This window comes from Drosophila melanogaster, chromosome 3L (assembly GCF_000001215.4).
Source record: "Drosophila melanogaster chromosome 3L".
NCBI lineage: Eukaryota > Metazoa > Arthropoda > Insecta > Diptera > Drosophilidae > Drosophila > Drosophila melanogaster.
This window is the reverse complement of record NT_037436.4, coordinates 17822864-17849628: the sequence shown is the minus strand read 5'-3', so window position 1 is coordinate 17849628 and position 26765 is coordinate 17822864. Positions and strand designations below refer to the sequence as shown.

At 42.8% G+C, this 26765-nt stretch overlaps 7 protein-coding genes and 1 non-coding gene across 11 annotated transcripts, besides 2 other annotated features; 5 read left to right on the top strand and 3 right to left on the bottom strand.

Annotated features, from left to right (window-relative positions):
- Positions 1-27: 27 nt before the first annotated feature.
- CG7430 (uncharacterized protein) lies at positions 28-2713 on the bottom strand. 2 transcript variants are annotated; one of them, NM_140760.4, is made up of 4 exons: positions 2391-2713; positions 1555-2082; positions 613-1491; positions 28-549 (listed from the first exon to the last, which is right to left on the bottom strand). In NM_140760.4, the coding sequence occupies exons 1-4, from the start codon at positions 2430-2432 to the stop codon at positions 484-486; spliced, it is 1515 nt and encodes a 504-aa protein (NP_649017.1). In that variant the 5' UTR covers positions 2433-2713; the 3' UTR covers positions 28-483. The 2 variants fall into 2 exon arrangements, with proteins under 2 accessions (NP_649017.1, NP_001262000.1); NM_001275071.1 differs by having other exon boundaries at positions 257-549; positions 2391-2593.
- A 414-nt stretch (positions 2714-3127) lies between these two features.
- MED19 (Mediator complex subunit 19) lies at positions 3128-5904 on the top strand. 2 transcript variants are annotated; one of them, NM_001300174.1, is made up of 3 exons: positions 3128-3875; positions 4735-4849; positions 4915-5904. In NM_001300174.1, the coding sequence occupies exons 1-3, from the start codon at positions 3438-3440 to the stop codon at positions 5373-5375; spliced, it is 1014 nt and encodes a 337-aa protein (NP_001287103.1). In that variant the 5' UTR covers positions 3128-3437; the 3' UTR covers positions 5376-5904. The 2 variants fall into 2 exon arrangements, with proteins under 2 accessions (NP_001287103.1, NP_649016.1); NM_140759.3 differs by having other exon boundaries at positions 4915-5814.
- A 180-nt stretch (positions 5905-6084) lies between these two features.
- CG5567 (uncharacterized protein) lies at positions 6085-8089 on the top strand. Its single transcript, NM_140758.3, has 2 exons — positions 6085-6354; positions 7072-8089. The coding sequence occupies exons 1-2, from the start codon at positions 6213-6215 to the stop codon at positions 7920-7922; spliced, it is 993 nt and encodes a 330-aa protein (NP_649015.2). The 5' UTR covers positions 6085-6212; the 3' UTR covers positions 7923-8089.
- asRNA:CR45175 (antisense RNA:CR45175) lies at positions 7030-7958 on the bottom strand. Its single transcript, NR_124975.1, has 2 exons — positions 7328-7958; positions 7030-7271 (listed from the first exon to the last, which is right to left on the bottom strand).
- A 112-nt stretch (positions 8090-8201) lies between the features above and the next one.
- Positions 8202-10979, top strand: CG5577 (uncharacterized protein). 2 transcript variants are annotated; one of them, NM_001316440.1, is made up of 3 exons: positions 8202-8342; positions 8906-9593; positions 9647-10979. In NM_001316440.1, the coding sequence occupies exons 1-3, from the start codon at positions 8246-8248 to the stop codon at positions 9807-9809; spliced, it is 948 nt and encodes a 315-aa protein (NP_001303369.1). In that variant the 5' UTR covers positions 8202-8245; the 3' UTR covers positions 9810-10979. The 2 variants fall into 2 exon arrangements, with proteins under 2 accessions (NP_001303369.1, NP_649014.1); NM_140757.2 differs by having other exon boundaries at positions 9647-9838.
- Positions 9862-26296, bottom strand: Grd (Glycine receptor). Its single transcript, NM_079407.3, has 6 exons — positions 26129-26296; positions 19928-21067; positions 18440-18507; positions 17767-18070; positions 11986-12351; positions 9862-11886 (listed from the first exon to the last, which is right to left on the bottom strand). Exons 2-6 carry the CDS (start codon positions 20313-20315, stop codon positions 10952-10954), a joined length of 2061 nt encoding a protein of 686 aa, NP_524131.1. The 5' UTR covers positions 20316-21067; positions 26129-26296; the 3' UTR covers positions 9862-10951.
- Positions 13448-13790: a mobile genetic element.
- CG32189 (uncharacterized protein) lies at positions 14455-14884 on the top strand. Its single transcript, NM_168752.2, has one exon. It carries the CDS (start codon positions 14488-14490, stop codon positions 14803-14805), a length of 318 nt encoding a protein of 105 aa, NP_730309.1. The 5' UTR covers positions 14455-14487; the 3' UTR covers positions 14806-14884.
- Positions 14899-15017: a mobile genetic element.
- Positions 16004-16352, top strand: CG32188 (uncharacterized protein; the record flags this gene model as incomplete). Its single annotated transcript, NM_168751.3, has 1 exon — positions 16004-16352. Exon 1 carries the CDS (start codon positions 16035-16037, stop codon positions 16350-16352), a length of 318 nt encoding a protein of 105 aa, NP_730308.1. The 5' UTR covers positions 16004-16034.
- Positions 26297-26765: the final 469 nt, after the last annotated feature.

The following is a 26765-nucleotide window of genomic DNA, read 5'->3' as shown; positions in this document are numbered from 1 at the left end:
AGAATGTTATTTATTATCATTTTTTTTATAACTCTCTATTTAAGGGTATTACCTATTTACATCTTACTTGTGAACGTATGGCTTGAAATTTAATGTAATTGTTTGATGGTAAATAAATTGTAGAGACCAATTGAACAATTTTTTTTTTTTAACAGGACTCCTATTATTTTTATGCTTATAGCTTTATTAGTGGTACACCAGAAAATCTAACGACATTGAAAAAGAATTAATCTGCAGAACTGCAGTTTCGAGTTTTCAAACAGTGTTGTATTTATTCTAGCTTAATACACATATTACATTGCAATTAACGCCTGGCGCCATTACCATTATTTATATTTTCCACTTTTCTGTTCCTACATTGAGAGTTACAAATATGCGGAGACTGTCGTTTCGGCCGTCAGGATAATTTTTCGAATAGGGGTTATTCAAAGATTTCAAACGCGGTGCAAAATTCTTCACTATCTGGCAGAGATTGGGAAGTGCTTAGAAGTTGATGGGTTTGCCAAAGGCAGCTGCCACATTGGCCTCACGCAGGGCCTCGGAACATGTCTGAAAGAAGGAATTGTGCGCATTAGGTTCGAAAGGTTCAAATCAGATTAGGTAATCACTTACTGGATGCGCATGGCAAACGCGGGCAACGTCCTCGGCAGCGGCTCCGTACTCCATGGCCAGCACAGCCTCGTTAATGAGCTCGCCGGCACCAGGTCCGATAATATGGGTTCCCAGGATCTTATCGGTGGCCTGGTCGGCCAGAACCTTGACGAAACCGTCGGTGTCGTTGTTGGTCTTGGCACGAGAGTTGGCCAGGAAGGGGAACTTGCCCACCTTGTAGGCAACACCCTCCTGCTTCAGTTGCTCCTCGCTCTTGCCAACCCACGCGACCTCGGGATGCGTGTAGACTACACTGGGCACGCAGTTGTAGTCGATGTGCACGTGGCCGCCGTTGATGCCCTCAATGGTGATGAGGCCCTCATCTTCAGCCTTGTGCGCCAACATGGGTCCGTGGATGCAGTCGCCGATGGCGTAAATATTGGGCACCACAGTTTGGAAAGTGGCGTTGACGGGGATCCTGCCGCGGTCATCCTTAACAATGCCCACGGCCTCCAGACCCAAACCTTCGGTGTAGGGACGACGTCCAACACTGACCAGCAGGGCGTCGCACTGGATCTCCTCTTTCTCGCCAGACTTGGCGTTCTCCACGGACACGGTGACGTTGTCGCCGCTGCGAGAGGCAGCCGTCACCTTGGTGCCCAGCTTGAACTTAAGACCCTGCTTGGTGAGCACCTTTTGGAACGTCTTGGAGACTTCGTTATCGATGCCCACGCCGCCGATCGTATCCATGAACTCAATGGCAGTGACCTCAGCGCCCAGACGCGACCATACCGAACCCAGCTCCAGGCCAATGACACCGGCGCCGATGACAACCAGATGCTTGGGCACCTTGGCCAGCTTCAGGGCGCCAGTGCTGCTCACAATAACTTCCTCGTCGATCTGTGAAGGTTTTTGAATGGCATGCATTAGTAATCAAGCGCGCTGTAGAGGTTTTGCACTTACTTCAATGCCAGGGAAGGGGGTAACCTCCGAGCCGGTGGCGATGAGGATGTTCTTGGTCTTGACAGTCTCCGTGGAGCCGTCGGATTTCTTAACCTCCACCTCGTTGGGATTGACGATGGTGCCGAAGCCCGTCAGCTGTGTGACCTTGTTCTTCTTGAAAAGCATGGCAATGCCACCGGTCAAAGCCTTCACGGCGTTGGACTTTTGACCCATAAGCTTCTCCAGATCCAGGCTAACGCTGCCGCAGCTAATACCACGTTTCTCCAGATCACCGGAGTGGGCCATGTGGTAGTAGTGGGAGTTGTTCAGCAGCGCCTTTGAGGGAATGCAGCCAACATTCAGGCAGGTGCCGCCCAGAGTTGCCTCCTTCTCCACGCTGACCGTCTTCATGCCCATCTGGGCGGCCTTGATGGCGGCGACATAGCCACCGGGTCCGGAGCCAATCACCACGATGTCCGCCTCGTGGGTGCTGGAGTAGCAGCGGGCGTTGAGGGCACCCAGAATGGCGGCATTGGTGCGCAGAGGAGTCTGTAAAGACGGCAGATTACTACATGTTGTGGCACCTTATCATTTATCACGCCAGTCGCACGCATTTCGCACTAATCTTCGGCCGACTATCAGCTGATAATTGGCCTAATTAGCGACCTTGAAAACGGGGCCAAACAAATCCCCAAACGCCAGTGAATCACCCACCGGGATCATATGAGCACTGCAGGTGATCCAAGTGCATTTTCCAGCCTTTTCCTGCCCATTTCTCGACCCCCTCGGTGAGGTTAGATTGCATAACTTGAGGGGCGATGGCGTTTGGGGAATCGGTTATGTCGCCCGATCCTTACCTTGGCTACTGCCGAAACAACATGACGGAGCGTGAATTGCATGGCTGGTGCGGGCGAGTTATGAGGATAATCGTTATTTAACTACAAACACAACACTAGTTTGATGTGTGTTTTTCCGACTGTTTTTCGTGTTGTGGGGCTCGGAGCGGTCGCAGGGCTGGCGATGTGCATTCGATAGTGGTCATATGATGGCCGCGATGCTATCGATTGTTTTGGTGATTTTCCACTCTGTTGGAATTTGAAATTCTAAAACATTTTCGTATGAAAAAGATGTGTATAAAAATATTAGCTTGATGATCGTTCAAAATACGATATGTCCGTCACTCAATTGCTAGTTTATACAATATTCACTTTATGGGTCATTTGTTGTAGCAAAAGCTACCTAAAAACAAGCCAACTATACGTGTAAGCCGGCTTTTATAGTTTTGGCACCCATTAATTAATGTTTTTGTACGTATAAAATAAACTGTAATAAATAAACTGTAAAATAACTGTTTTAAAAATATATAACTCAACGTACATACGATACATATATAATAAGAGTTCCAAAGTAATATTAACTTTATTATATCTATAGGTAATTAAAAATGTATTATACGATGAATATTCGATAGTTTGCCCTACAGTACAACCCTGTGTGGTATTCCCCATCTGGGATATTTCCCACAACACTTTTGGTATTTTCACGTCGCGTTCATCTCGCGTTTTCGTTGAAGCCTCAGTATTTCGCTAGCTGTCGCAATGCGGTCACACTGGTTCGCGGACACAACAAGATGGCGAGACTTGCCCCCGAAATCTGTTAGAAAACGCCACAAGAGCAAATAATTAGTTCAGTTTTCGACCAGAAAAGAGTCAGCCGAAGTGCCGGGCAGACGCGGCGCATTTTGCAGAGTGTGAGCTTGGCCAGCGTTGCCCGAGAGCCGCGACAGGCGACACCTTCTGCTGGCCTTGCCTTGTTGCTGTGCCCCTGTGTGCGTGAGCGTGTGCGGTGCGGTGCGATTGTGTGCGTGGGTTGCCAAGAGTGAAGAGAATCGCTGAGTTTCCAAGATGATGAGCAACTACGGCAACATGATGGACTCACCGAAGTCATCGCCCCACGGCGGCGGCCGATCACCCGTGGTGGCCCGTCAAGACTCATCCGGCACCCTGAAAACGACCATTTCGCTGGGCAAGACGCCAACGATCATTCACACGGGGCCATTTTACTCCATGAAGGAACCACCCGCCAAGGCAGAACTTACCGGCGACAAGGATCTCATGACCGAGTACGGACTGCACCACACACTCACCAAGTTCAAGGAGAAGAAGTTCAAGGAGTCGCTGGCCTCGTTTCTGCAGAACATCCCCGGCATTAACGACCTCATCACGCATCCCGTGGAGAATAGCACGCTGCGGAGCGTGATCGAAAAGCCGCCCATTGGTGGAAAGGAGCTTCTTCCGCTGACTCCCGTGCAGCTGGCCGGATTCCGCTTGCATCCCGGACCGGTTGGTTTTTCCAATATGCTTTTAATTCGCTTGCTCAGTTTGAAAAATGACGAATCTTTAGATACGGCACATTGAACATCTTAGAATACATTTAGACGCTATTCAATGCTTTGCGTCTCTATACATTTGCATGCATTAATTTCGCTTTTTAAAATTTGCATATGAAATTTGGATTTAAGTGTCCTTGCACAGACTGATCTACTATAAAGTGTTATTTGGTCGCACCTTTTCTGTCACTTATTTCTATAATCACCGTAGTATTTTAGAGTTGTAATTCATTTTCCTTATGTTCAACAACAAATTTGAAACACAAATATTTTAGTCATTAATCACAAAAATTACTTAAATTAACAAGAGTGTAAATGTTGGTTTTCCCTTTAAACCTCTTTTGAACAGTGTATATTAAGTCAGTAGTTCGCAACGCAGTGATCTATATGAACAGCTGAGTCGATAAGGCCATGTCCGCCTGCCCGTTTTCTTTCAGTTTTAAATTTTTGTTGCAAGTAGTGCATAAATCAGAACGCGCCAGTTTAGGCCACTAATTCATATTGCTGCCATATGGTTTAATATTATGATATTCAAAAAAAAAAAAAAAACTAACCTTCCTTGTTGACGGATTGTCCTTCCTTTCTTGTTATTGAAATATTGGCATTTAATATTATTGAGAGTTTTCTTTCACCCTATATGCAATCTAATAATAATAATAATTCATCTTAAAAGGTTTCGTGAAATATTTTTTACATGTCATATATTTCAAACAATGGATAAATCGTTACTAGAACAAATTGCATAAAATATATTATTTTTTTCCTCTGCACTTTCACATTGCTAATTTATCCGATTCTGGTGCTCCTTTCAGCTGCCGGAACAGTATCGTACCACATATGTCACACCTGCGCGTAAACACAAAAACAAACACAAAAAGCAAAAACACAAAGACGGGGTGACCACGGGACAGGAATCCACGCTGCTCGGTAAGCAATCTGCTGAATTATCGAGCAACTCGATCACACATAATCCAATGATAACCATCTTGCAGACTCGGCCGGCCTGGAGACTTACGAGAAAAAGCACAAGAAGCAGAAACGCCATGAGGACGACAAGGAGCGCAAGAAGCGCAAAAAGGAGAAAAAGCGTAAAAAGAAAAACCAGAGCCCCGAACCGGGCGTGGGCTTGCTGCCCGGAGGAGCGAGCTTGGGCGGAGCAGCGGGTGTAATGGGAGCCACTAGTCTGGGATCGCTGGGAGGAGGACCTGGAGGACCCGGGCTGTCCAGCCTTAGTGCCAGTATGGGACCTGGCGTTGTGGGGAACATGAATAGCTTCTCCTCATCGATGCAGATGCAGCAGCAACAGCAGATGCCCATGCAGCAACAGCAGATGTCAAGTGGCGGTCTGCTGGGATCTGTGCTGGGCACTAGTGGCGGTCCAGGTGGCGGCGGCGGAGGAGGAGGTGGTGGCGGGGGCGGCGTCGGTGGGAGTCTGCTTATGTCGCAGTTTTAGGCAGGATCCTTTAGCAAAATAGACTTGGCTCATTACCTCTCATCAGCAGACGCACCCCAAATGGCAACATAAAAAAAACGCAGAGGGCCTCGGTCCTCTACATGCAATTTTCTCGATATCGTTTCGTGTCCTAGTTATTAATTTATGATTATTGTAAATGTAAAATAGTTTATTTCTGTAATTAGCCAACAATTTTTCGTTCGTTTTCGCGCTAGCTTAATGAGATTTATTTAAACGCAAGTTATGGTACAAAACGCAAGAACGTTTTCGCTCTCGATTCCAGCTCTTCCCTCCACACAAACACACCCCTCGCCACGCCGCCACAAAAACGCTGCTTTGCAACCTCTTTAATTTGCTTACCAACCTTGTAACGTGTGTAGGGTCAGTATTTCAATTAAATTTCTGCAATGGTTTGTTCTTCCAGCAAGTTTATAAACACAAAAGAAAGCTGAGATTCAACAAAATAAAAATGCCTGTACTATAAGTAATTAATTTTAGTGATTAGGCACATAAAACAATAAACAAGCATAAAAATGATCAAAGTGTGTGTTTACAATAGTTTGGGGAGCTTAGTTCATTTTTCGAATATAAGCATTTGTTGCACAGAAGTTCTGCTTCCAAGGAGCCCTTAAATTCAAATTTGGCGCCAAACACTTGTTAGCACTCTGTTGACTTTAACATGGCGCATTAACAGCTACGCTGAAATCTGACAGATAGTAACATAGCCTTAACAGGCGCCAACAGCTGCTTTAATTCTCAGGGAGTTTCTCGCAATCGAGAGTCAATTAATAAATTAAAAGTGATGTGTATAAGATAGTCGTCGCTGCAAAGCCATAGATGAGTTGTAACTTCGCCAGATTTTCGCGACAGGCAGCTATCAACATGTACAAGCAGTCGTGCACCAATCTCCTGGAATTATCCTCCGCCAAGGTGACCGAGTGGCTAGCAGGCTTCGACAGTGTAATAACCGACTGCGATGGTAAGTCGGTGGTGGGGATGAGATACTACTAACTCGCACCCACCCAGGATTCCCCCCAGGAAGTTGCGTTACATAAAGATATGTGTATACCACATTCTGCCCAAATACGTCAGCAGCCAATAGTTTCTGTATTGTGGCTGCGTCGTTTATTTCAATGTCAAAGAGTGAAGTGCGTGATATGGCGGGAAGTCGACTTTCGGATGCCCTCATATCTTGTTAATCATCGTTATATTTAGTAAAGAGTAAAGCAGTAAAGAGCCGTTTGATAAATTCCCTAATGCTCATAGTGATGAGCCCTAAGTTTATTAATATTAGACAATCTTATCAATTCAAGGAAATCGTTATTATATACGCAATATCAAAAGTTGTGTTCAACCCCATTATTTATTAATTTTATGCAATAATGCCTTCTTTAATCATAACAGCTTTTATTTCTTTTCGTTTATGTATCTTTGCGAAGTTACCAATTTACTTAATTGGAATTAATTTCAAACTGTCCTCTTTGCCTTTGAATGATTAATTTATCAATTTTAGAAATAAATTACCAACAATATGAGTATACTTTTTGTAGATATTGAGAAATCAATAACGCCCTTTATAAAACTAGCAATGGCATTAATAAAACTAACAACTACAAAGTGAGAACCTATTTAGCACCGTTCTTTTTTTAATTTTAAGAAAATTCTTCTACAATATTAATCCATTTTTTCACATCAGGTGTCCTTTGGATCTATGGCCAGGCCCTGGAGGGCTCTGTGGATGTGATGAACCAGTTGAAGGGTATGGGAAAGTCGATCTACTTTTGCACTAACAACTCGACGAAGACCCGGTCGGAACTTCTCAAGAAAGGCGTCGAACTGGGCTTTCATATCAAGGAGAATGGCATTATATCAACGGCCCATGCCACAGCTGCGTACCTGAAACGACGGAACTTCAGCAAGCGGGTATTTGTGATCGGAAGCGAGGGAATCACCAAGGAACTGGACGCCGTGGGCATTCAGCACACTGAGGTGGGCCCGGAACCCATGAAGGGATCGCTGGCCGAGTTCATGGCACAGCATTTAAAACTGGACACGGACATCGGAGCCGTGGTCGTTGGCTTCGACGAACACTTCAGTTTTCCCAAGATGATGAAGGCCGCTTCCTACCTAAACGACCCGGAGTGTCTGTTCGTGGCTACCAATACGGATGAGCGTTTCCCCATGCCCAATATGATAGTACCAGGCAGCGGGAGCTTCGTGCGGGCCATTCAAACCTGTGCGGAGCGGGATCCTGTAGTGATCGGGAAGCCGAATCCTGCCATTTGTGAGTCTCTGGTCACGGAGAAGAAGATCGATCCATCGAGAACTCTGATGATCGGAGATCGAGCCAATACGGACATACTTCTTGGGTTCAATTGCGGCTTCCAGACCCTGCTTGTAGGTTCCGGAATCCATCAGCTGAAGGACGTGGAGCGTTGGAAGTTGAGCCAGGATCCCGAGGAGAAGAAGCTCATACCAGACGTGTACCTGCCCAAGTTGGGAGATCTGTTGCCGTCGATCGTGAACAGCCTGACGGACTTGAAATGAATCAGTAATCAGTAAATAGTACGGACATGTGTTTGTATAGATTTTACATTTAACTTCAATAGACAGGAAAGATTATTAATACTTAACGCAAATTTATAGTGCAATTTATACCACAGAACAAAGAATATTTAAATAAATTCAAAAGCATTTTGTGAGACGGATGATTTAACCGATATGCCCGACTCAATTTGTTTTTCCGAGCGAGCTTTGTGCGAAAGGGAGATAGCAGATTTTCCCCAATCACCGTGAATCGAAATCAGCCAGCCCGTCGCCGTCGATTTAGTTGAGTCGCAAGCATTTGGCGAAGCGGTCTACGAAGCAAAATGTCCAGAGGCGGTGCTATCGACTTGACCGGCCTATCCGAGGAGCAGGTGAGCGAGTGGCTCCAAAGTTTCGACACGGTTCTCTGCGACGGCGACGGTGAGTCTCAAGGGCGGCTAAGGTGCCACAGAGAGAGGGTTCATTGGGCTTGTGAGTGCTGCTATGGAGCTTTTACCAGAGTTGTCGCTTCACTGAAAAAACAGAGTATAAAATATCGATGGTAATTTACATGGGTAAGGGGAAAAGCTTGGCGATCGCGGTAGCTAAAAGTTTACATTTCATCGGCCTGCTACATCGATTGTTACTGTTATTCATTTTGTAAGTGGATAACTTTAAACGTAAAATCGTTAATAATTAGAAAAAGTTGATAAGGCTTAACGCTGCTGAAATCATTTTACATTTTTAGGAATATATTTATACCTGATCAATAGGAATATGTTTATACCTGAAAATCTCTCTGATCTCTCGCAGATCATTCCAATTTAATGTATAAATTTCCCATGTACTATTGGGCTTACCAAACAGAAATTTCGTTCGTAATTATTTTAAAATAAAGCCAAAACTCGTGTTAATTCCAATATTATTTAGTTACTTTATAAAATATATCTCTCATTTCAAACCTCTTCAAATGACACCAAATCAAATATCCATTAAACGCACAGGCACCATATGGCAGGATGACACGGCCATCGCTGGTGCTCCGGATGTGGTGAATGCCCTGCAGGATCGATTTGACAAAAAAGTTTACCTGATTACCAACAATGGCCTAAAGACGCGACAGGAGCTCTTTGAGCGCTCCCAGCGCCTTGGCTTCCATTTACCCAGCGACCGACACATCATTTCGCCCACGGCGGCCATCGCCGACTATCTGGTTGGGAGTCCGAAGTTCGACAGGACCCGGCACAAGGTCTATGTGGTGGGCAATGCGGCCATTGCGCGGGAATTAAGGCAGCGCGGAATCGACAGCTACGGAGCCGGCGGAACAGATGAACTGCCTCCGGGCGACAAATGGCCGGACTTTGTGACACGCGAGTTTGGGAACCCAGAGGCGGCGAAGGACGTGGGTGCCGTGGTGGTCGGCTGGGATGAGTACTTTAGCTACTGCAAGATGGCGCGCGCCTGTCACATCCTCTGCAGTAATCCCGACGCCGCCTTTTTGGTCACCAACCGGGATGCCGTGCACAAGTATCCATCCTTTTGTATCCCCGGCACTGGGGCCTTTGTGGCCGGAATCGAGGCATGTTCGGAGCGTGAAGCCCTCGAGATGGGCAAGCCAAATCCATTGGTCCTTGAGCCCTTTATCAAGGCCGAGGGACTACGTACCGAGCGAACGCTTATGATTGGTGACTGGTATGCGGGATTAACACATCCTTTCAATCTTTCCTAATGAGTTTCTCCCGTAGCCTCAAAATAGATGTCGGTTTCGCCAGCAATTGTGGCATGCTATCGCTTCTGGTGGGCACGGGTCGTTACAATAATCTCTCGGATGTCCGGCTGGAAAAAGACAGGCTGCCCCAGCCAGACTTTTATCTGCCCCGTCTGGGCGATCTGCTGAACATTTTGTGAGCCATAAATCCATGGGACTCTCGCGCAGCAATCTACTCGTTATCAACTTCTTAATTCGACTTTTATTTGGCCTTAGTTGATGTGTTTACACATAGTTGTACATATTGTATCTGCCGGCAAGTACAATAACATTCTCTGATGGATACTTTTTTTACATATATAGAGTGGTTGAGAAATTGCTGGGTCTGAAAGTTATCCATGAACAAAACTAGCTAATAAATTTTGGAAAGACGACAATGCATATTGCACAAATAAATCACTAACCATTTGCGAATATTCATTTTTATGTCCGTCCCCAAATAATTTTCAGGCCCAATAACTTTTCTTTGAATTAACAATATAGGCTGAGTGACTTATTAAAATACTAGCTTAACCTTCTATTACTTGCCGGGTCAGAAAAGCAGAGACGGCAATTTCTTACTCGTTCCTATATCTTGGTGATCCCATGTAAAAGTTGTAATTTGCAATGAACTAAACAAATTGCTTAAATAAGTGCAAGTTCCTTGTGCTGTGACTTGCAAATCAATTATCAATCAACGTTAACTATTTAAGACACACACATAATCGAAACTATACAACTTATTGGTTAGCTGTACAACAAATTTACAGGACACCCATCGATGTGAGCTGCTAATTGTCAAAACAAAGCAAGCAAGTATCACAGAAGTTATATTTTTGGCGGTTTGCTTCCGTGTAAAATTGAAACAATCAAACACCTGTTTTCGAAAGTTTTTTACGATATTTTGACTGTTGAAGCACGACATTTTCGTGAGTGTCCGTTTTAACAAGTCCTCTGATATGTTAGAGTTGAGTTCTGTTTTCTGTACTTTAGCAATTTAGCGCGAAAAGAAATCCCATAAAGCGGTGTCACATTTGGTAGCAAATCAGAATAAGAGCGTAACTGAATCTGAAAAGTTAAACCCATCCCCTGCTTTTCCCAATCCCCCAACTGATTTTCCCCCCACGCCTTGTCTTAAGCTGATTTTAAACGATGCATGTGCAAAGATTTTATAGAATCGCAGTGTTTAAATTCCGCGACTCTGCGTATGCATCGCTTTCCATCAGCTTTAGTTGTAAGTTTGCCGCCGGCGATCGCTTAATGATTTCTTCGAGGACCCTGTCTAAATTGCTAAAAGGTAACATCAGGTGCTCGCATCCGGCGTGTTGGCCAAAATCCTTGAGCTCCTCGACAAGTAGCCGTACCAGTAGAACACGTTGATAAGGATGAATAGCAGTGGGAAGACGATCCTCGAGGCGCGATCGATCTTCGACACGGAATTGTACTGTGGCGTTCGTTTGCCCTTCCTTCGGGCCTCCATCTCCTCGCGTCGATAGTAGGACATCCTGCGGCGACCTCCAGTTGGAGGACTAATCCGAGCAGCCTGTGCAGCAGCTTGTGCCGCCGCAGCTGCCGCAGACGTGGTCGGTGCTTCGTTGGCCCTTAGCTGCGTCTGCTCGTCATCCTCATCCTCGTCGGAGTCGGCACGTGGCGGCTTTCTTCTTCGCCGCCAGTCGAAGAGACCCAGAAGCTTCATACTCCACAGACCATGACGCCTGTTCCGGGGCCTCCGATTCCTGGAGGTTAGCATGCCCAGCCGAGTGGGAGGCGGCGGCATGCTAATAGCGCACATGGACAGCGGAATGACTTCGTAGATCTTGGACTCTGTGCTGCCCCGAAAGTCCGAGGTCAGTGGCTCCGTCTCCGATTCCCCCGATTCCGAGTCCAGCTCCTCGATTATGAAATAGCACTCCCCCGATCCGTACTTGGTGTAGTAGTGCACCACGGCAAACTGCAGGATTGTGGCAAAGATAAAGCCGAACGAGAGGAACACGAAGAAGTCCAGGGCCGTGGGATAGGACACCTTGGGCAGATCCGTGCGAGCCTCCAGTCCGAGAAAGGTCATCGTCAGCACGGTAGTGATCCCGAGGGAAACCCGATCAGCAGTGGCCTCGCGGTTCAGCCAGAAGGACACCCAACTGAGGACCACCAGCAGGCAGCAGGGACCGTACACCTGAATCAGAAAGTTGCCCATGTGACGCTGCAGGTGGAAGTTTACCATCAACATGGAGTACTCCGCTGGAAATAGCAGGTTATGATATTTTATGATAGTACGATAGCAACGGCCAGATATATTTTTGCACTTTAATTACAATCCGTCGAATGTCTCATACTTACACGGATGATTTGTTTCCAGCGTAATAGTGCCACTTAGACCGGTGGTCGACCCCGAGCCACCAGTTGCATCCCGTCCGGTACCGAAGGCTCCTTTGTCCAGCTTGAGTCCCGTGCCGCGGACATGCTGATTCTTTGCCGCGGGACCGGCGAAAGTGGTCATTACCTTGCTGGTGGGTCGTGGTGGATCCTTGTTGTTGAATGGGCGACGTTGTGGTCTTGGAGCAGCCGCCTTGTAAACAATGTCCGTTAAATTTCCAGCCGGACAGTCGACCAAATCGAATTGGGACAGCTTCATGTCCTCGGCAATGGCGACGGGTGGTCTTTCTTTGTTCCAACGGTAGATGACATCCGACGTTGTGTAGCCAACTGTTTCGATTGATTTTCAAATTAATGCAACACGCTCTGGACAAATGTCTATTAAAAGGGTGACATGCGGAACTCAGCTGTGTCCTGAACTGTGACTTTTGGGCAGGATATTTAAATTGACTAAGTCACATGAACATCTACCAAAGGGAACCGAACTTAGAACACCCTGTTAGGATATTAATCTGACTATCAAACAATATAACAAACAAGATATTGCACAGTTTTAAGGATTTATTAAAGTCAGTTTCAATAGCCATCATAAATAACTCTCAAGAGAGCTCAAAAGCTTAAAGTTTATTTAGCACCTTACCTCTAGTCATTTACGGACCTATCTATCTCACTATAAGATCCCATCCCCGGTTTGCCTTTCAATCACTGACTGCCTCACGTGTGCCCAGTTATTTTATTTTGATGCTGCTGGAGCTGCTGCTCCAAAGTGCACAAATTGCCAAACATTGCGCCATATGCGGGAATCGGTTTACCTACCACCCAAAATCCGCATCTCTCATCCTGCAAACCGTCGCCCGATCTGCTGGCTCTGTTTGGCAATCGCTGACTTTGGCAATATTTTCAGTTCGCTCGCATCAAATGGGAAATTGTCAACATTAAGCGGCTGGCAATGTATGTACATACATATATATGTACAAGGGAGCGGAGGTGTAGATGGAGGGGTAATTGAATTCTTGACTGCTTCCATCCAGCATTATTCACAACAAATCGGAAGTAATAATACATTTCTAGGTTGGTGGGTGGCGGCTTGTTCATTTGCGATAAGCTGCAAAGGCAGTTAGTGGGTTTCGCAGACATGACAGGAGACACCTTTCCTATCTGTAGAAAATGTATCCAAATATTAAACTAGTACAATTGCCTTCATTTACATTGCATACTTTCTGTTTTGCATTTGAATAGGAGGAAATGTGATGGAAATTCATCAAATGCTAGGAGGTGTTTATTTTTATGTTAACGAAAAATAATGGACATGTCATGGCCAGCACATAACCTGGTTCAGCATCCAAAGAGGACATTTTGGGGAAATGGTAATTAAGTGCGATTTTAGCATGCGGAAAAGCTTAGAGAATTGCTAATAAGCAAACAATTTGTATACCCGTTACTCGTAGAGTAAAAAAGGTTATACAAGATTCGTTGAAAAGTATGTAAGAGGCAGAAGGAAACGTTTCCGACCATATATAGTATATATACTTTCAAGAATATATGAATCAAGAATATATATTCTTGATGATCAGGATCAATAGCCCAGTCGATCTAACCATCGAAGTATCAGGAACTAAAAATACTAGAAGGTTGAGATTCAGCATACAGATTCTAGAGACAATATCTATCGATATCCCAGAAAAATTATGAAATTTTGCTTTCGCACTTACACTAGCTGAGTAAGGGGTATCCGATAGTAGGGTAACTCGACTATAGCATACTCTCTTGTTCTTAAATTTAGCTGGTTTCAAATATTCATGTTTTAAAGATATTGTGTTCTTCATTAAAAACACTTTGTTTTGCTAAAATTGCGCATAATGCTGGAATATTTATGGTGGCTAAGGATAATCATAAGATTCTGAGAAATCTCTTAAAAAATTTTGCTAAATGGAACATTAAAGTATGACGTCTAAGCTTTTGGCGGGTTGTCTGATGGAAACATCAGTAAGAGCTTCATTTTAGCTGTTACATACATTTAAACAATTTTCGATTACTCAACGATTAACGGGCAAAATAATTATTAATAGTGAAATCAATTTAAGTTGCTACTGGCGTTATATTGAATTTTTGTAAAGGAGTTTCCGACTTTAGCTAAATATGTATTTTTTTTCTAGTCTAAATATAGAAAAGAATGCTATTCACTCGAAATACCTTTTATAATAAAATGTTAGTAAAAACAATATGTCTCTCGTTGGATTTGCGTAATTTTGGGTTTACCTATTACGTCTAAACAGATGTAAACAATCTTAACAAAGCTCGCCAAATACTCGACGGTACTGTAATTGGAACAATATTCAAAAAATATTCCCAAGGGGCACATCTGTGTTTGCATAGAACACATTACTTGTAGCCCAAAGGTTCTATAAATATCAATTTTTTCGGTCCATTGATATTAGTTCCTGATCTTCTACGAACCCTATCGTCATGCGCTTTCTACTAGCTCTCTCCCTGGCCGTCCTGGTCGTTCTGATCCTCCACAGCAGCCAGGTGTCCTCCACATCAACCACCACCTCCACAAGTGCTTCGGCCACAACCACCACGGCTGCTACGACAACAACTGATTCGTCCACCACCACCACCACCGAATCCTCCACGACCACCACTGCCTCCACAAAGAAGAAGCACCGACGCCGCCGTGTCATCATCAGGCGCGTGATCATCCGCCGTGGCAGGGAAGGACGAAGTGAGAGCGGAGACAATCGCCGACGGGTCGTCGTACGCGTTCGCAGGACGGCCAACTGAAACACCAGATTAATGGTTATTTTCTTTAAAGCCCGTTGCTGTCAATCAAAATAAATCATTGAAAAATTATTTTCTATCGAGATGATGACGTGTTTTTTTTAAATTAATAAATTTATTTATTAAGGCATACGGGGAAATCTTGGAGCCCCTTTGTGTCCTTCTTTTCTATTAATTCTGCCCATTTGGGCGCGCCGGCTAACAGAGCTAATTTTATAATAATATTTATAATATATTAAGGGAGGAGCACAGAAGCGCCACATTTAGATATTTCACAAATTATTCCTTGCAAATATGATCCTTACGGTAATCCTATATGATGATTCTTTGAAATGGTAAGTCCTTAGATTGATTTTGATGTCCTTGCTAAATTGCTGTGACGATGTGATGAAAAATTATTGTATATTTCTATACAAAAATACAAGTTGTAAAACATTATTATTCTGCTAAATATTTCCTACAAAGGTCTTTTCTGTTGGAGTGTATATGCAAATCTTTTAGTTTAATGACCATGAAGTCTGCAAATGAAACTATATAGGAGTTGTCATTATACAATTTTTCGGTGCATTTCGACACTGAATGATTCTGTAATAGGGTAACCTTTAAGGTCTTTAAGGGTAATCTTTAAGGTCAAAGCTGAAAATGCAAGTAATTTAAACTTTTCGATAGCTTAATCCCGAAAGAAATGTGTTTCGAAATCTGAATGGTGTACTCTACGTACTTCAAACCGGCTGGCATATCTTAAGAAAGAAAAGGCTTGAAAGGGTCTTTGAGTAAAGAACTTTAAAAAAGTGTAATACCTGTCATTTTAAATAAATACTAAGCAAGTTTAGCAAGCCCTTCTGTCTGTCCTTAAGAAAGAGCTAGTCATTAGGAAGTTAAGAATAAGCATGCAGATTCTAATGACGCCAACGCTGTGATAGTTTGTTTCAAAACGTAGCCACTCCAACGCTAAAGCGCACAAACTTTAAAGTTCTATCTTCAAGTACCTCAAAGTAATGCATGAAAACAAAATTACTATTAACGTCCAAACAGGTGGTAATAACCCTAGCAAAGCACGATAAATAATAGACGGTATTGTAAATGGAACAATGGCCAAAAATATTCACAAGGGGCACATCTGTGTTTGCATAAAAACGTAATACTTTCAGTCCCTGGCCCAAAGGTTCTATAAATATCCATTTTTTCGGTCCATTGATATTAGTTCCTGATCTTCTACGAACCCTATCGTCATGCGCTTTCTACTAGCTCTCTCCCTGGCCGTCCTGGTCGTTCTGATCCTCCACAGCAGCCAGGTGTCCTCCACATCAACCACCACCTCCACAAGTGCTTCGGCCACAACCACCACGGCTGCTACGACAACAACTGATTCGTCCACCACCACCACGACCGAATCCTCCACGACCACCACTGCCTCCACAAAGAAGAAGCACCGACGCCGCCGTGTCATCATCAGGCGCGTGATCATCCGCCGTGGCAGGGAAGGACGAAGTGAGAGCGGAGACAATCGCCGACGGGTTGTTGTACGAGTTCGCAGGACGGCCAACTAAACTTCGAAGCCGTGTAAATAATTATCGGCTTTGATGTTGTTACCAGCCCTTATAAAATAAAAACCAATATGCATTTCCAAAATTCTTCTAATGAATGTACATGGTGGGAACAGTAACCTTAAATGCAAATAAACCAACCTGGATTTAAGAAATATGGCGCCTCCCTTTAATAGGAGTGCTTAATCATGTACTTTTAAGCACATATCCCCCATCACCGATTTGGCTGTACAAAAGGACTTGAAAAAACCGTGTCGCTCGTTTGGCATGAAGGACTTGTATACAAATCTAGACGGACCGCACACTTTCTGTGCCTGTGGACAGCTGCAGCCCTGCCACCAAAGACCCCAAACATGCCGGCGTAACTCAAGGATGCGTCCTGAGGCCATTACCTTACTCTATTTTCACCTCGGACCCACCCAAGTTTAATAGGCGGCTACTTGCGCGTCGGCGCCATGCGCTAAATGCAATGCATATACGAATTTGCAGACCAATTACAAGAATACTTACATACTTATAAACAATGGACTCAAAAGAGGCGCATATGAGTCAACACGGACAAAAGCGCCGCATTTAGCATACAAACTACTTAAGCCGTAGCAGGCGCATTGTATTGCAAGAGTATTTCCTAATGGCACCGTGCACGTTACTCCCCCATTCCAACTCTAGCCCCTACTTGGCACCTTCGCTGGCCAAAAGACTCGCTTTCAATTCATTACAGACTTCTTTAATTGTTCTCACATGACCTAGCATCACGCTCCATATGCCCACAACTATTGAAGAATATGTGTTCTTTTGTATGTAATATGCACCCTTGAGTCCAGGCCCACATTAAATACGAAATAATCTTTAAAGTATCACAGAACCAAACATTTTGGAAAAAGGTAAATGCTTTTTTTTTATATTATATTCTGTAGTTTTAATTATCTCCCTACTGGAGAATGATCAGAAATAGTGCACTTTAAAGTAAGGTCCGTTTCCCCATCAAAGGAGCTGGGAAATGCCCAACTTGGCCATTCTGTGTAGGGATTCCAAACCACATTTGAATATCCCATTAAACCATTACCTCATCTAATCCGCTCCCAGCATTCAGACGCATGGAACCACTTGAATATTTCCGGCCCTTGTGCCATTTCTTTCTTTCTTTCATTTCCCCTTCAATTCACAACATATCTCACTTCACATTTCTTGTCGCTAACGGTTTCTCGAATTCAGTCCCATTCCATCCAATGTCATGGCATTCAGCCTAATCCCCACCCCAGATTCATTGTCCTTCGTACCCAACAAGTGGACATTTTGCCGGGACGAGAAGAACAAATCACATCAAAGCGCAATAAGCAGCCATTATGCATAATTATACTACAGCGCTGAGTTTCGCATGCCACTTGGCATTCTTTCGAAATTCCTTCGTACTCACATGAACCGAATTTCAGAGGACACTTTTGTATATCCATTGGAAAATCGGCCAGATTCATGGGGCAGCCGGCTTTAATTGTCAGCCGGCTGGAGTACAGCACGCGTCCGTTCTGATAGATCCTCACAAACTTATTTGGCGTGGTAATCGTGTGCAAATAGCTCTGCTTGCCGTTGTAAAAGTACGTATCCGGCTTCCAAATCCGTGCCAACATCGAGACGCTCAGTGCCAGCGTGTCCTGGGCGCCCTCGAATGCGAGACGTTTATCCACCCAGGATTGGCGGAAATAACAGTCCATCGAGTAGGTCTGCAATAAAGAAAATCGGCTGAGTCTGAATTGCAGAAAAGCAAGAAAGTCAGACAGGAGATGTCACTGCAAATTGAATTGGGAAGCAGAAATGCTGCGTTGTCAGCTTGTTTCTATGGATTCTTATCAGAAAAACAGAAAAATCAGATCTAATTAAAAGAATCTTTAGAATCTTTAACTTAAGATTTCAAATAATAAGAAATATCATTATGTATTAAGGTACGTATGTTTGTAATCTTACATTTTGAATAAAGATATTTCGATTAAAATGATTCCTATTGTATAGGAAATAATATAATTGTAATTAAGTAAGTAATTAATTAATTAATAATATTATTAATATTTCTATGTTCTATATTCTATTCATACCATATCGACCTCTGATATTGGGCCCATGCTGCGAACCATTATATCCACTTCAATAGTGGCTGGAGGTCCTGAAATAAAGTGAAAGTTTGTAACGAAACAAAGTTTTTTGTATGAAAATCCAAGTATATTTTTAGAATATTTAATATTTAAAACTAACCTATGCTGAATATGAATGTATTGCGTATTACATACTTTAGTTGCAAGGCTTATTGTGACATTATTACCTTCCTCACAGCTTACCATTCAAGCCTGTGACTAGTTTAGTTATGGAAATGGGATTTGCTTCAACTGAAGGCCACGCAATCCAACTATATAATCCCCGTACTCTGCGTATCGGTTTTGTTCAACCATGAATATTCATATTTGAGTCGCAGCCCCCAAATGAAAATGTTAAATGCTCCTCTGTGCGAACAATGACACTTAAGCCGCTTCGCAGACAGTCCCAAACCCTCTGAATCTGTTACCATCCCCGGCTGACACTCATTTTTATCTAGCTTTTCTGCACTAATATGCAATTTTTCAGGCCCTAGATTCGCCTCCTCCCGAAGCCCCCAGGAATTTTTTGTATTTTTGCCTATGCGAACAGTTTTTAATGACTTTGCTGCTGAGCTCGCTCGGCAAACATGCGTCGCGCTCGCAGGATGCGGATGTGCATTGCCGCGTATCCTTTGAATCCTCTCCAGCTGGCGCCAAACGACGCGGTCGGAGCGCTGATGGGGGCGTGCCACGGCACATTCTTAATGAAGTGTTAAAAACAATGTAATTTGGTCTTAAGCCGTTGAGCGAAAACAATTTTCGCCACGTTGACCAAAATCCATTCCCCAATTGAGTGGAATGGCATTTTAAATTTCGAAAATATTTAAATTTTTATTGCCTCATCCATTTGCGAGATTGAAAACGAATCGAATTGCTTATCCGTTTTGTGCAATGTCCTCGAAGTAAAAGCTCTGGTTGCTTGGAAAAGCAAAATAAAATTGTTTGTGTGTTGGTAAATATTTGTCGGTTTTGACACTAACTATTTACCAAATAAGCTGCGAGGCAATCATCAAGGCACGATTCATCACCTTGGTGCCGTTTGTGAGTGATGTGTCGCCTCGCAGCGATTTCCGCTTCATTAAATGCTTCCGTTGAGCGGAAAATCTGCGAATCTATGCTGATTACACTTGGAATGGGGAAGGAGTCAAAAGGGTAAACAACGCAGGAATTGGAACAGGCTGAATGATTTGGGGATGTTTGGTACTCCAAATCAGTAATAATACTTATCATGGTTGTCATAGAAAGCATGAAAAAATAAACTTATTTATGTAATGTTATTACCTAATAACACACCTGTAGTCATTAAAGGTATCATAATTCTGTTCTTGACCAGTAAACATAATCAACTTAATTAATCGACATTTCTATGGATCTGTCAGAATAACATTCTACGCACTAACTCAACAAGTATATAGTTTATCCTATCTTTTTTCTGACTTTTCGCTTACTTACCACCGAAATCCGGACGTATGCTATTGTCATAGCCGCGCAGCAGATTGTCCAGTAACTCGGATATATTTGCATGGTTATTGCTCTGGGTGAGCCACGAGGACGGCAGGGATGACGATAAGGAGGTGCCCATCTCACCCAGGCGGTGAGTATCGCCGCGGCCCTTGATGCTGTCGGCCGAGACAGAGAAGGGTCCCGATCCGGGGCCGATGGACCAGGGCCAGGCATTTGGGTAAATGCACAACATTAAGAGGCAGCAGCTAATCAAAAGTTTAAATATGCGCAAGTTGGAGCGCTGTCCTTGGTGGCTGGAGAGGCTCCTTGCTGCGATGAGGTCAGTTGATGCATCGCCGGAGCCGGATGCATCTCTTGTTGCTGGCATTGTGCACATATTGTTCGGTTTTGTTTGCTGTTTGTTCGCTGGCTGCAACTATTGTTTAGTCGAAGTCTTCTGCTGTTGTTGCCGGTCTAATCTACACATCCGTTTGTCTAACTTTTGTCACTCCAACTGGCCTCTGGCTCCCGTTGCCATGCCCATTCCCAGTCCCATTTTCATTTTCATTCGCATTGCCATTCCCATTCCCAATCCCATCGCCATTAAAATTCCCATTCTGGAGGTCGTGCTGCTGCTGATGACAGTGCCTTCTTCCTGAGCTGTGTGTTGACTCGGCTTTGCTCGTATTTATTTTCATTTATGCACCGGAAGTTGCACTCGGGTCGAGAGCAATTGCATGAAGCGTTTTCTTCTTAATTTCTGAGATTCCTTTCAGGCTGGCATTAGTTCCGTTTGTCTTGGCCCGGTGTCCTCGTCTCCTTTGCGACAAGTTTCTTTAGATTTTTTTAATTGCTGAAACTTGTTGGACTTGCAGTTGGCAGTTTTTGATTGGCCAATTAGCCAGCGGCATTTTTAGCTATCAGTTATCAGCTATGAACTATTAAGATTACAGGCTGTGGCTAATTTGACCGAGTTCACAGTTCTTTGCATTTGTTGCATAAGCGTTTCCTTAATAGCTTGGTTGGTTATTTGATTAATCAACTTTTGATGACCGATTGATTCGTTCATTACCGTGCACAATAATATTTTGGCAGTTTTGAATTAGTGATTAAACTTTGTAAAAACTTTTCAGGATCAATTTTTACTTTCTGGAACACAATAAATTTAGTTACATTGTAATAAGTTTAAGCTAAGAAATTTTGTTAATCTTTTTTAAGAGTCTATTTTCTCATAATACACGGCGTATGCGCAATTTTACTTTAAGTTAAGAAAAATGCATGTAATCGGATGGTCTTTAGAAAATCAACTTACACTGCATAAATTTATTTAGTGTGAAAACTTATTCCGCAATCTTTCTTAAGGTCATGTTTTATTTACACCCCGTTGCGTATGCGTAATCTGAAGTTTAAAAATTGCACGTTTGGGAGAAGTCGAAGATTAATGAGTCTACTCTGTAAAAAAAATGAAATGCAAGCTGTACACCAGTATTGGCTCTCATATCCTCAGCGTATGCATAATATAAAATTAATCTTCGCTGAACTTTGTCTTAATGGATGGCAAGTAATTAAGATCAAGTATGCCGGGGACTCAGAATTCGATGCTGCTGCATACAACTGGCTCGACAGCGGGGCGATTTGTTAATGAAAAATCCACCGGAAATGTCAAAGGTGCCGAGTGAATAATGCCGACGATGGTACCCAGGTATGATGTCCTCGAGGCACCACGACATCATCTTATTGAATAATGCGAGAGAGTGGAAAAAACAATGCGAGCCCATAACTTAATTATGTCTCACCCACTAACCTAATTTTATGCATGGCCATTGGCCAATGCCGACATCCGGCCAGTGTGGCCACCTCAGCCCACTTCGGCACATCCGGCCCAGGTTGCGATAACTATTTTCAATACTTTGGAGTGGCTCCTCGGCCACTTTGCTATTGCCTTCAAGTCGGCCGTCTGATATCAGCAAGCATCTGGTGCATATTTAGCCTCGACGTCAATGCTACTTGCCACTTGATTAGACGCTTGTGTTAGCTAATTACGGCCCAGTCCGAAGGAAACTTACATTATTTTTGGTTGATTTGTCACATGGGAAAAACAAGACAATGAGATTAGAGAAAAGATTTACTTAGCATTTTCCAAGCCACTTGGACCTTTGAAAGTATTTATTTGGCTGGCGACATTGAATCATTTTTAATAGGTCAATTTGGCAATGTGTTATGGCTAATATGGTATTAAATTGATACGACATGAATTTATGGAATTTTAAAGTATTGCATATAATGCAAAAGCCATAGATGTGCCGTCCTCCGACTGAAACTTAACCTAAATCATTGAAATTGGTTTAAAAAAATATGTTTATGACTCAACATTTCGATTATTTTAGGAGTTTCTTAAATAAGAAATCCTATTTCCCTATAAATTAAGCAGAAGTTCTATAAATTCGTTTTGGTCTGTCGTGAAATCAGAGCCACATACTCGGCTTTGTTTGGCTGCTAATTACACTTCACTTTATGTTTTTGATGGCCAAGCTTCGTCAAACAAACAAATTGCTGCCAGAAGCACAAACATCAGCCGACATCCCAGAAACACGAACTACCGATGTCTGGGCATCCCTTTCGCTTATAATTTCTAGCTTAGCTTAGCCGCCGTCGCTTTCCACGCCTTTTGTTAACTGGTGCGAACGGGTTAAAGTTAAATGTGGAAATACCCACTTTCGCCTTGCTAACAATTTTCCTCGGTTTGGCAGAGAGCAACTTGAGCACGTTCAACGCATTTTCTCATCAGCGTCGAAATTGCACTCAATTTTTGAAGGCTGCTGACGTTTTCCTGTCCCTCGTCACCAATCCTCCTTTTCTACCCTTTGCCTGCTGAGAAGCATTTTCCTATGTATATTTCTTTTTTTTTTTTTTTTGTGGAAATGCATTGTTAAAAGGCGTTCGCTTGGAAGAAGGGGTATGCACAGTGTCTCTGTATTTAAATTATATAACAATAATAATATGGGAGTAGTAAGGTAAAGCACATTAATTTGTCTACCATTCAAACGAAATTGAATTCATTTTTCAAAAGTAGGGAGAGGAAATTAAACATATTTACGACCATTACAGTATCAGTACAGTATATATTTTGAATAATTATAAAGCTATCATTTCTATTTTTTCCACAGCAAACGAATAAAAGAACAAAAGTTAAGGGGAACCTCTCAAGTCGGATACACTTCTGGTTTCTAGAGCTCCTTACTTTGTTGATGTGCCTGACATCTGGTGCCTATCTATGGGTGCATAATGGGTTGGTCCCCCTTTACTTTGTGGTATATCGGAAGCCCCAGCAGCAGGTGGCTTATATGGAATTTTGGAAGCAGTCTGCTGGCATTATTATTTTCCTGCCTGCAAATGAGATGAGCCTTTCAATTTGGTCCTCGAATATTATATGAATGAGCCGCTTAGTTTACGCCTTTATGGCCTTGAATTGGGAATGAGGAGGTGCCGCAAGTTTTCCACTTAAACTAAGTAGCATTAAAATCGCATTTTAATTAAATGAAAGTCAAAAATTGTAACGCTGCGGTCAGTTCTTTGGCGGGAATGAGATGCGACTGCCCGACCACGAACTTTATGGCCCTAGGCCAATGCAATTGCTCTAATTATTTTACACTCGAACGACAGGCACGTGCTGGTTGTTCCCAGTCTCCGGACTCACGATCCCACTTTCCCTTGGCTTTGTCCCCCACTCGGAAACGGATATTCCTCCCCAGCTGGCTCACGTTCGGCGGAAATGTTTGTCGAAGGGAGCTGGCGAGGATTAGGGAAGCGTGAAATGCAACTGAATTGCTATTGTCGAGGCATTATAATGCACAAATGTTTGCTCTTGTCTCCGCTAAGTGGGTTCCTTTGCTCAGTAACCAATTTGGAGGGCATAGATGCCAGCTAGTTGGCATATTTTCCAGTTATTGATATCCTATGGGCGTTTTTAGTGCATCGAGAGATTTAAAACATTTTGGAATTTTTATAACTTGTTAAATTTGAGAACTTAAAGAGCGAGTAAACTACTCCAAATCCAGTTCTGCAATTTCCGACTAATGGGAACGCAAACTCATTTATAATTTTTGAACATTCCATTTGGCCAGGCATAGCAAGGGCAGTTGTGGAAGTAAGGAAGTAAACAAAAACATTTCAACTTACTTGCAAATTTAATGAACACAAATGCAAGAGAGCATACAAAAAATGGAAATGGAAGAGCCTTCCACTCGGCTCCCCTTTGGAATAATGACACACAAAACGCATTCGGACGACGCTTAAGTAAACTTGTGGTACTTTGCCTCACCAGACACGCCACAATCTTGACTTGTGGGTCAGCCAACAAGTCCCCAAACCAATTCAATAAGAGCAATAGAACCGAAGGACAGGATGGTCGGATTTGGGGCCTTGGTTGCCCCTTCGACGGAAAAAAATCAACAAAATTCAATTAATTTAAATGCAGTTTTTTGTGAGCCTGCATCATGTACTGCACGCTGCATACTCTGTATATAGAGCGGCATGGCGAGGGGATCACTTTACAATGTAAATCTCAAGAGTGCGATGCCCCATCTGCCGCTTTTTATGCTTTGCATTTTTCTATTTAAGAGATGTTTCGTAGCCTCAAGCGGCGTCAACAAAAAAAAAAAATGCAAAATCTGCCAAAAAAGATAAAAGCCTTTGAAAGCCAGAATAGCATAAGAAAGTGGCATACAATCTCGTCTAAGCCAACCTTAAACTTTACGATAATGAACTGAATTATTTGCCGACCCTAGTTAATTTTTTCGAAAAACTTTAAGTGGAAATCACTTTAAGATAAAGCCTAGAATAAATTTACTGGAACAAATTTTTTTTAGTAAAACTTCGAACTACGAGTTCATAATAAGAATTTTAAAATAAATTAAAGCTTGACTTGAAAATCACTTAATTCATCGAAACTTGATTAATGAGCTTCAGTGCTCGATTAATTTAAATTGCCTTATTCCTACAAATATTATGTTTTACGTAAAGTTATCTAAGGTTGCTTTGACTTTTTCAAGTATTTATATTCTATCCAGTTGCGGTCGTCCAATCAATTTTCCCAGCAAATAGTTTTTGTTATGCTGGTTTACCAAAATCCTCTGGTGGATTATTTGCGGGTGTTGGAGTAAATTTTGCAACCCTAGTCCCTGTGGCCATGTGGTGCTCATGGAAAATTTATGATTCTCTAATGCCCGTTTAAATCAGCGATAATTGCATTTTATTTGCACTCAATGTCGGCAGTCTCCGCCATCTAGTTTCAGTTGTTTCTATTGAAATTGTCATATTTGTGGTTTATTGTGAATTTTTCATTTGTTGGCCCAGTGCGGATGACCACATTTCAATTGATTCTTAATATGTTCATTTGGCATTTTTTCTTTTTGCGTTTAAGATGTGTTTTTAATTTTAAATATTTTTATCTCGATGCTCAATTAGTCACATAATGGAATGTACGGATTTTGATGCTTAATTACCATTATTACTGTGCAATGTTGTATTTTAAATCATGTTTAAATAATAATCAGCCCCTTGTTAATTTGGTTGATTCAGACAGTTTAATTGGCACTCAATTAAGGGGACACAGATTGTATAGGAAAGTGTGTGATGGTTATGCAATTACTATTTGACAGTTCAATTAGAGGCTGGGCCTTCAATTGGTTACAAAATCAAACGAATTTGTGTTTACCTAATTCAAAGTTTAATAGGGGTTTCCTTAGTTTACAAGCGAAACCAATGTTCGAAAAGGATTCCGAAATATGAAAAAATGCAACAAGATTTTTGTAATTAAAAATTGAGTATACGCCGTGTTACCCGTTCTTTAAGGTTATATGTATACACAAGTTAGACACTTACATAAAATTACATAACAAAATTGGTATAAAACATATGTGTAGTATGATGTATAGTTGGAAAAAGTAATAACAACATTATTTACTTTTTAAGAACCCAGTTCAGATAGCTATTATTTTTTGCACTAATTTATAAGTATATTTTATTTTAAAGAGATTTCAGTTCATTGTTTTACATTATTTGATCGATGCTTTGCTTAGTTTTCTGTTTTATTTCGATTTATTTTATATGCCATTATTTTCGGTGATTTAAATTTTCCATAATTACATCAACGCGCACTTTGCGAAAAATGTATAGCCAACTGTGTTTTTGCAACCGCACTTATCATACCAAAACGCACTGAAATCTCCAGAGCCAAGCAACAATAACGGCGACAACGAGCAGCGAAAGTAAATAAACTAACAAACCAACCGAGGCGAAAACCAAATCAAATCGAACTGAAAACGGGGACCGGGCAATTTCCAGAGAAAGATGCGGAGATTCGGAAATACGTCAAAACGCGCCAAGCGCGCAACGCAGACTGAGTCGAAATGATATTGAGACCAGGCCAGAAGATTGAATTGTGCAGCATTCGCTCGGTGGCAGGATGTGATGGGGGCAGTGGCTGGGGCAGGGGCACCATGCAAAAGGCGCAAAATCACTAAAGCCTGCGGCGCTGCCCTCCTGACCCACAATCCCACCCACAATCAAGCGGGCTCAGAAATCCATTAACACCCACCCACCGCCCGCTTTTCATTCATAAATCCCTCCTGCACCTTTGTTTACGATATCGAGTCCTGCGCAGGCGCCTTGGCCAAAACACTTGTTGCTCCACCAGTAGGATATCTGCGGGCTAAAATAGCTCCCAAAATTTCGACCAAGCTGTCCATCAAAGTTCTCAATTGGACGGCTGCCCCAAAAATTTGGCTATAATAACTTAATTGGCCTCGTTCGACATCTCAGCTTGGGGATATAAAAGAGCCAGCCG

Excerpts from the sequence above, each read along its gene's own strand:
- CG7430 (NM_140760.4), bottom strand. The coding sequence starts at position 2,432 with ATGCAATTCACGCTCCGTCATGTTGTTTCGGCAGTAGCCAAG. Across the intron at positions 2,083-2,390 it reads TTGTTTCGGCAGTAGCCAAG|ACTCCTCTGCGCACCAATGC; the intron begins GTAAGGATCGGG and ends CCGTCTTTACAG. Across the intron at positions 550-612 it reads GCGTTTGCCATGCGCATCCA|ACATGTTCCGAGGCCCTGCG; the intron begins GTAAGTGATTAC and ends TCCTTCTTTCAG.
- MED19 (NM_001300174.1), top strand. The coding sequence starts at position 3,438 with ATGATGAGCAACTACGGCAACATGATGGACTCACCGAAGTCATCGCCC. Across the intron at positions 3,876-4,734 it reads TCCGCTTGCATCCCGGACCG|CTGCCGGAACAGTATCGTAC; the intron begins GTTGGTTTTTCC and ends TGCTCCTTTCAG. Across the intron at positions 4,850-4,914 it reads ACAGGAATCCACGCTGCTCG|ACTCGGCCGGCCTGGAGACT; the intron begins GTAAGCAATCTG and ends ACCATCTTGCAG.
- CG5567 (NM_140758.3), top strand. The coding sequence starts at position 6,213 with ATGAGTTGTAACTTCGCCAGATTTTCGCGACAGGCAGCTATCAACATG. Across the intron at positions 6,355-7,071 it reads TGTAATAACCGACTGCGATG|GTGTCCTTTGGATCTATGGC; the intron begins GTAAGTCGGTGG and ends TTTTCACATCAG.
- CG5577 (NM_001316440.1), top strand. The coding sequence starts at position 8,246 with ATGTCCAGAGGCGGTGCTATCGACTTGACCGGCCTATCCGAGGAGCAG. Across the intron at positions 8,343-8,905 it reads GGTTCTCTGCGACGGCGACG|GCACCATATGGCAGGATGAC; the intron begins GTGAGTCTCAAG and ends TTAAACGCACAG. Across the intron at positions 9,594-9,646 it reads ACGCTTATGATTGGTGACTG|CCTCAAAATAGATGTCGGTT; the intron begins GTATGCGGGATT and ends TTTCTCCCGTAG.
- CG32189 (NM_168752.2), top strand. The coding sequence starts at position 14,488 with ATGCGCTTTCTACTAGCTCTCTCCCTGGCCGTCCTGGTCGTTCTGATC.
- Grd (NM_079407.3), bottom strand. The coding sequence starts at position 20,315 with ATGTGCACAATGCCAGCAACAAGAGATGCATCCGGCTCCGGCGATGCA. Across the intron at positions 12,352-17,766 it reads TCCTCTGAAATTCGGTTCAT|TTGGCTACACAACGTCGGAT; the intron begins GTGAGTACGAAG and ends CAATCGAAACAG. Across the intron at positions 11,887-11,985 it reads GCTGGAAACAAATCATCCGT|CGGAGTACTCCATGTTGATG; the intron begins GTAAGTATGAGA and ends TGCTATTTCCAG.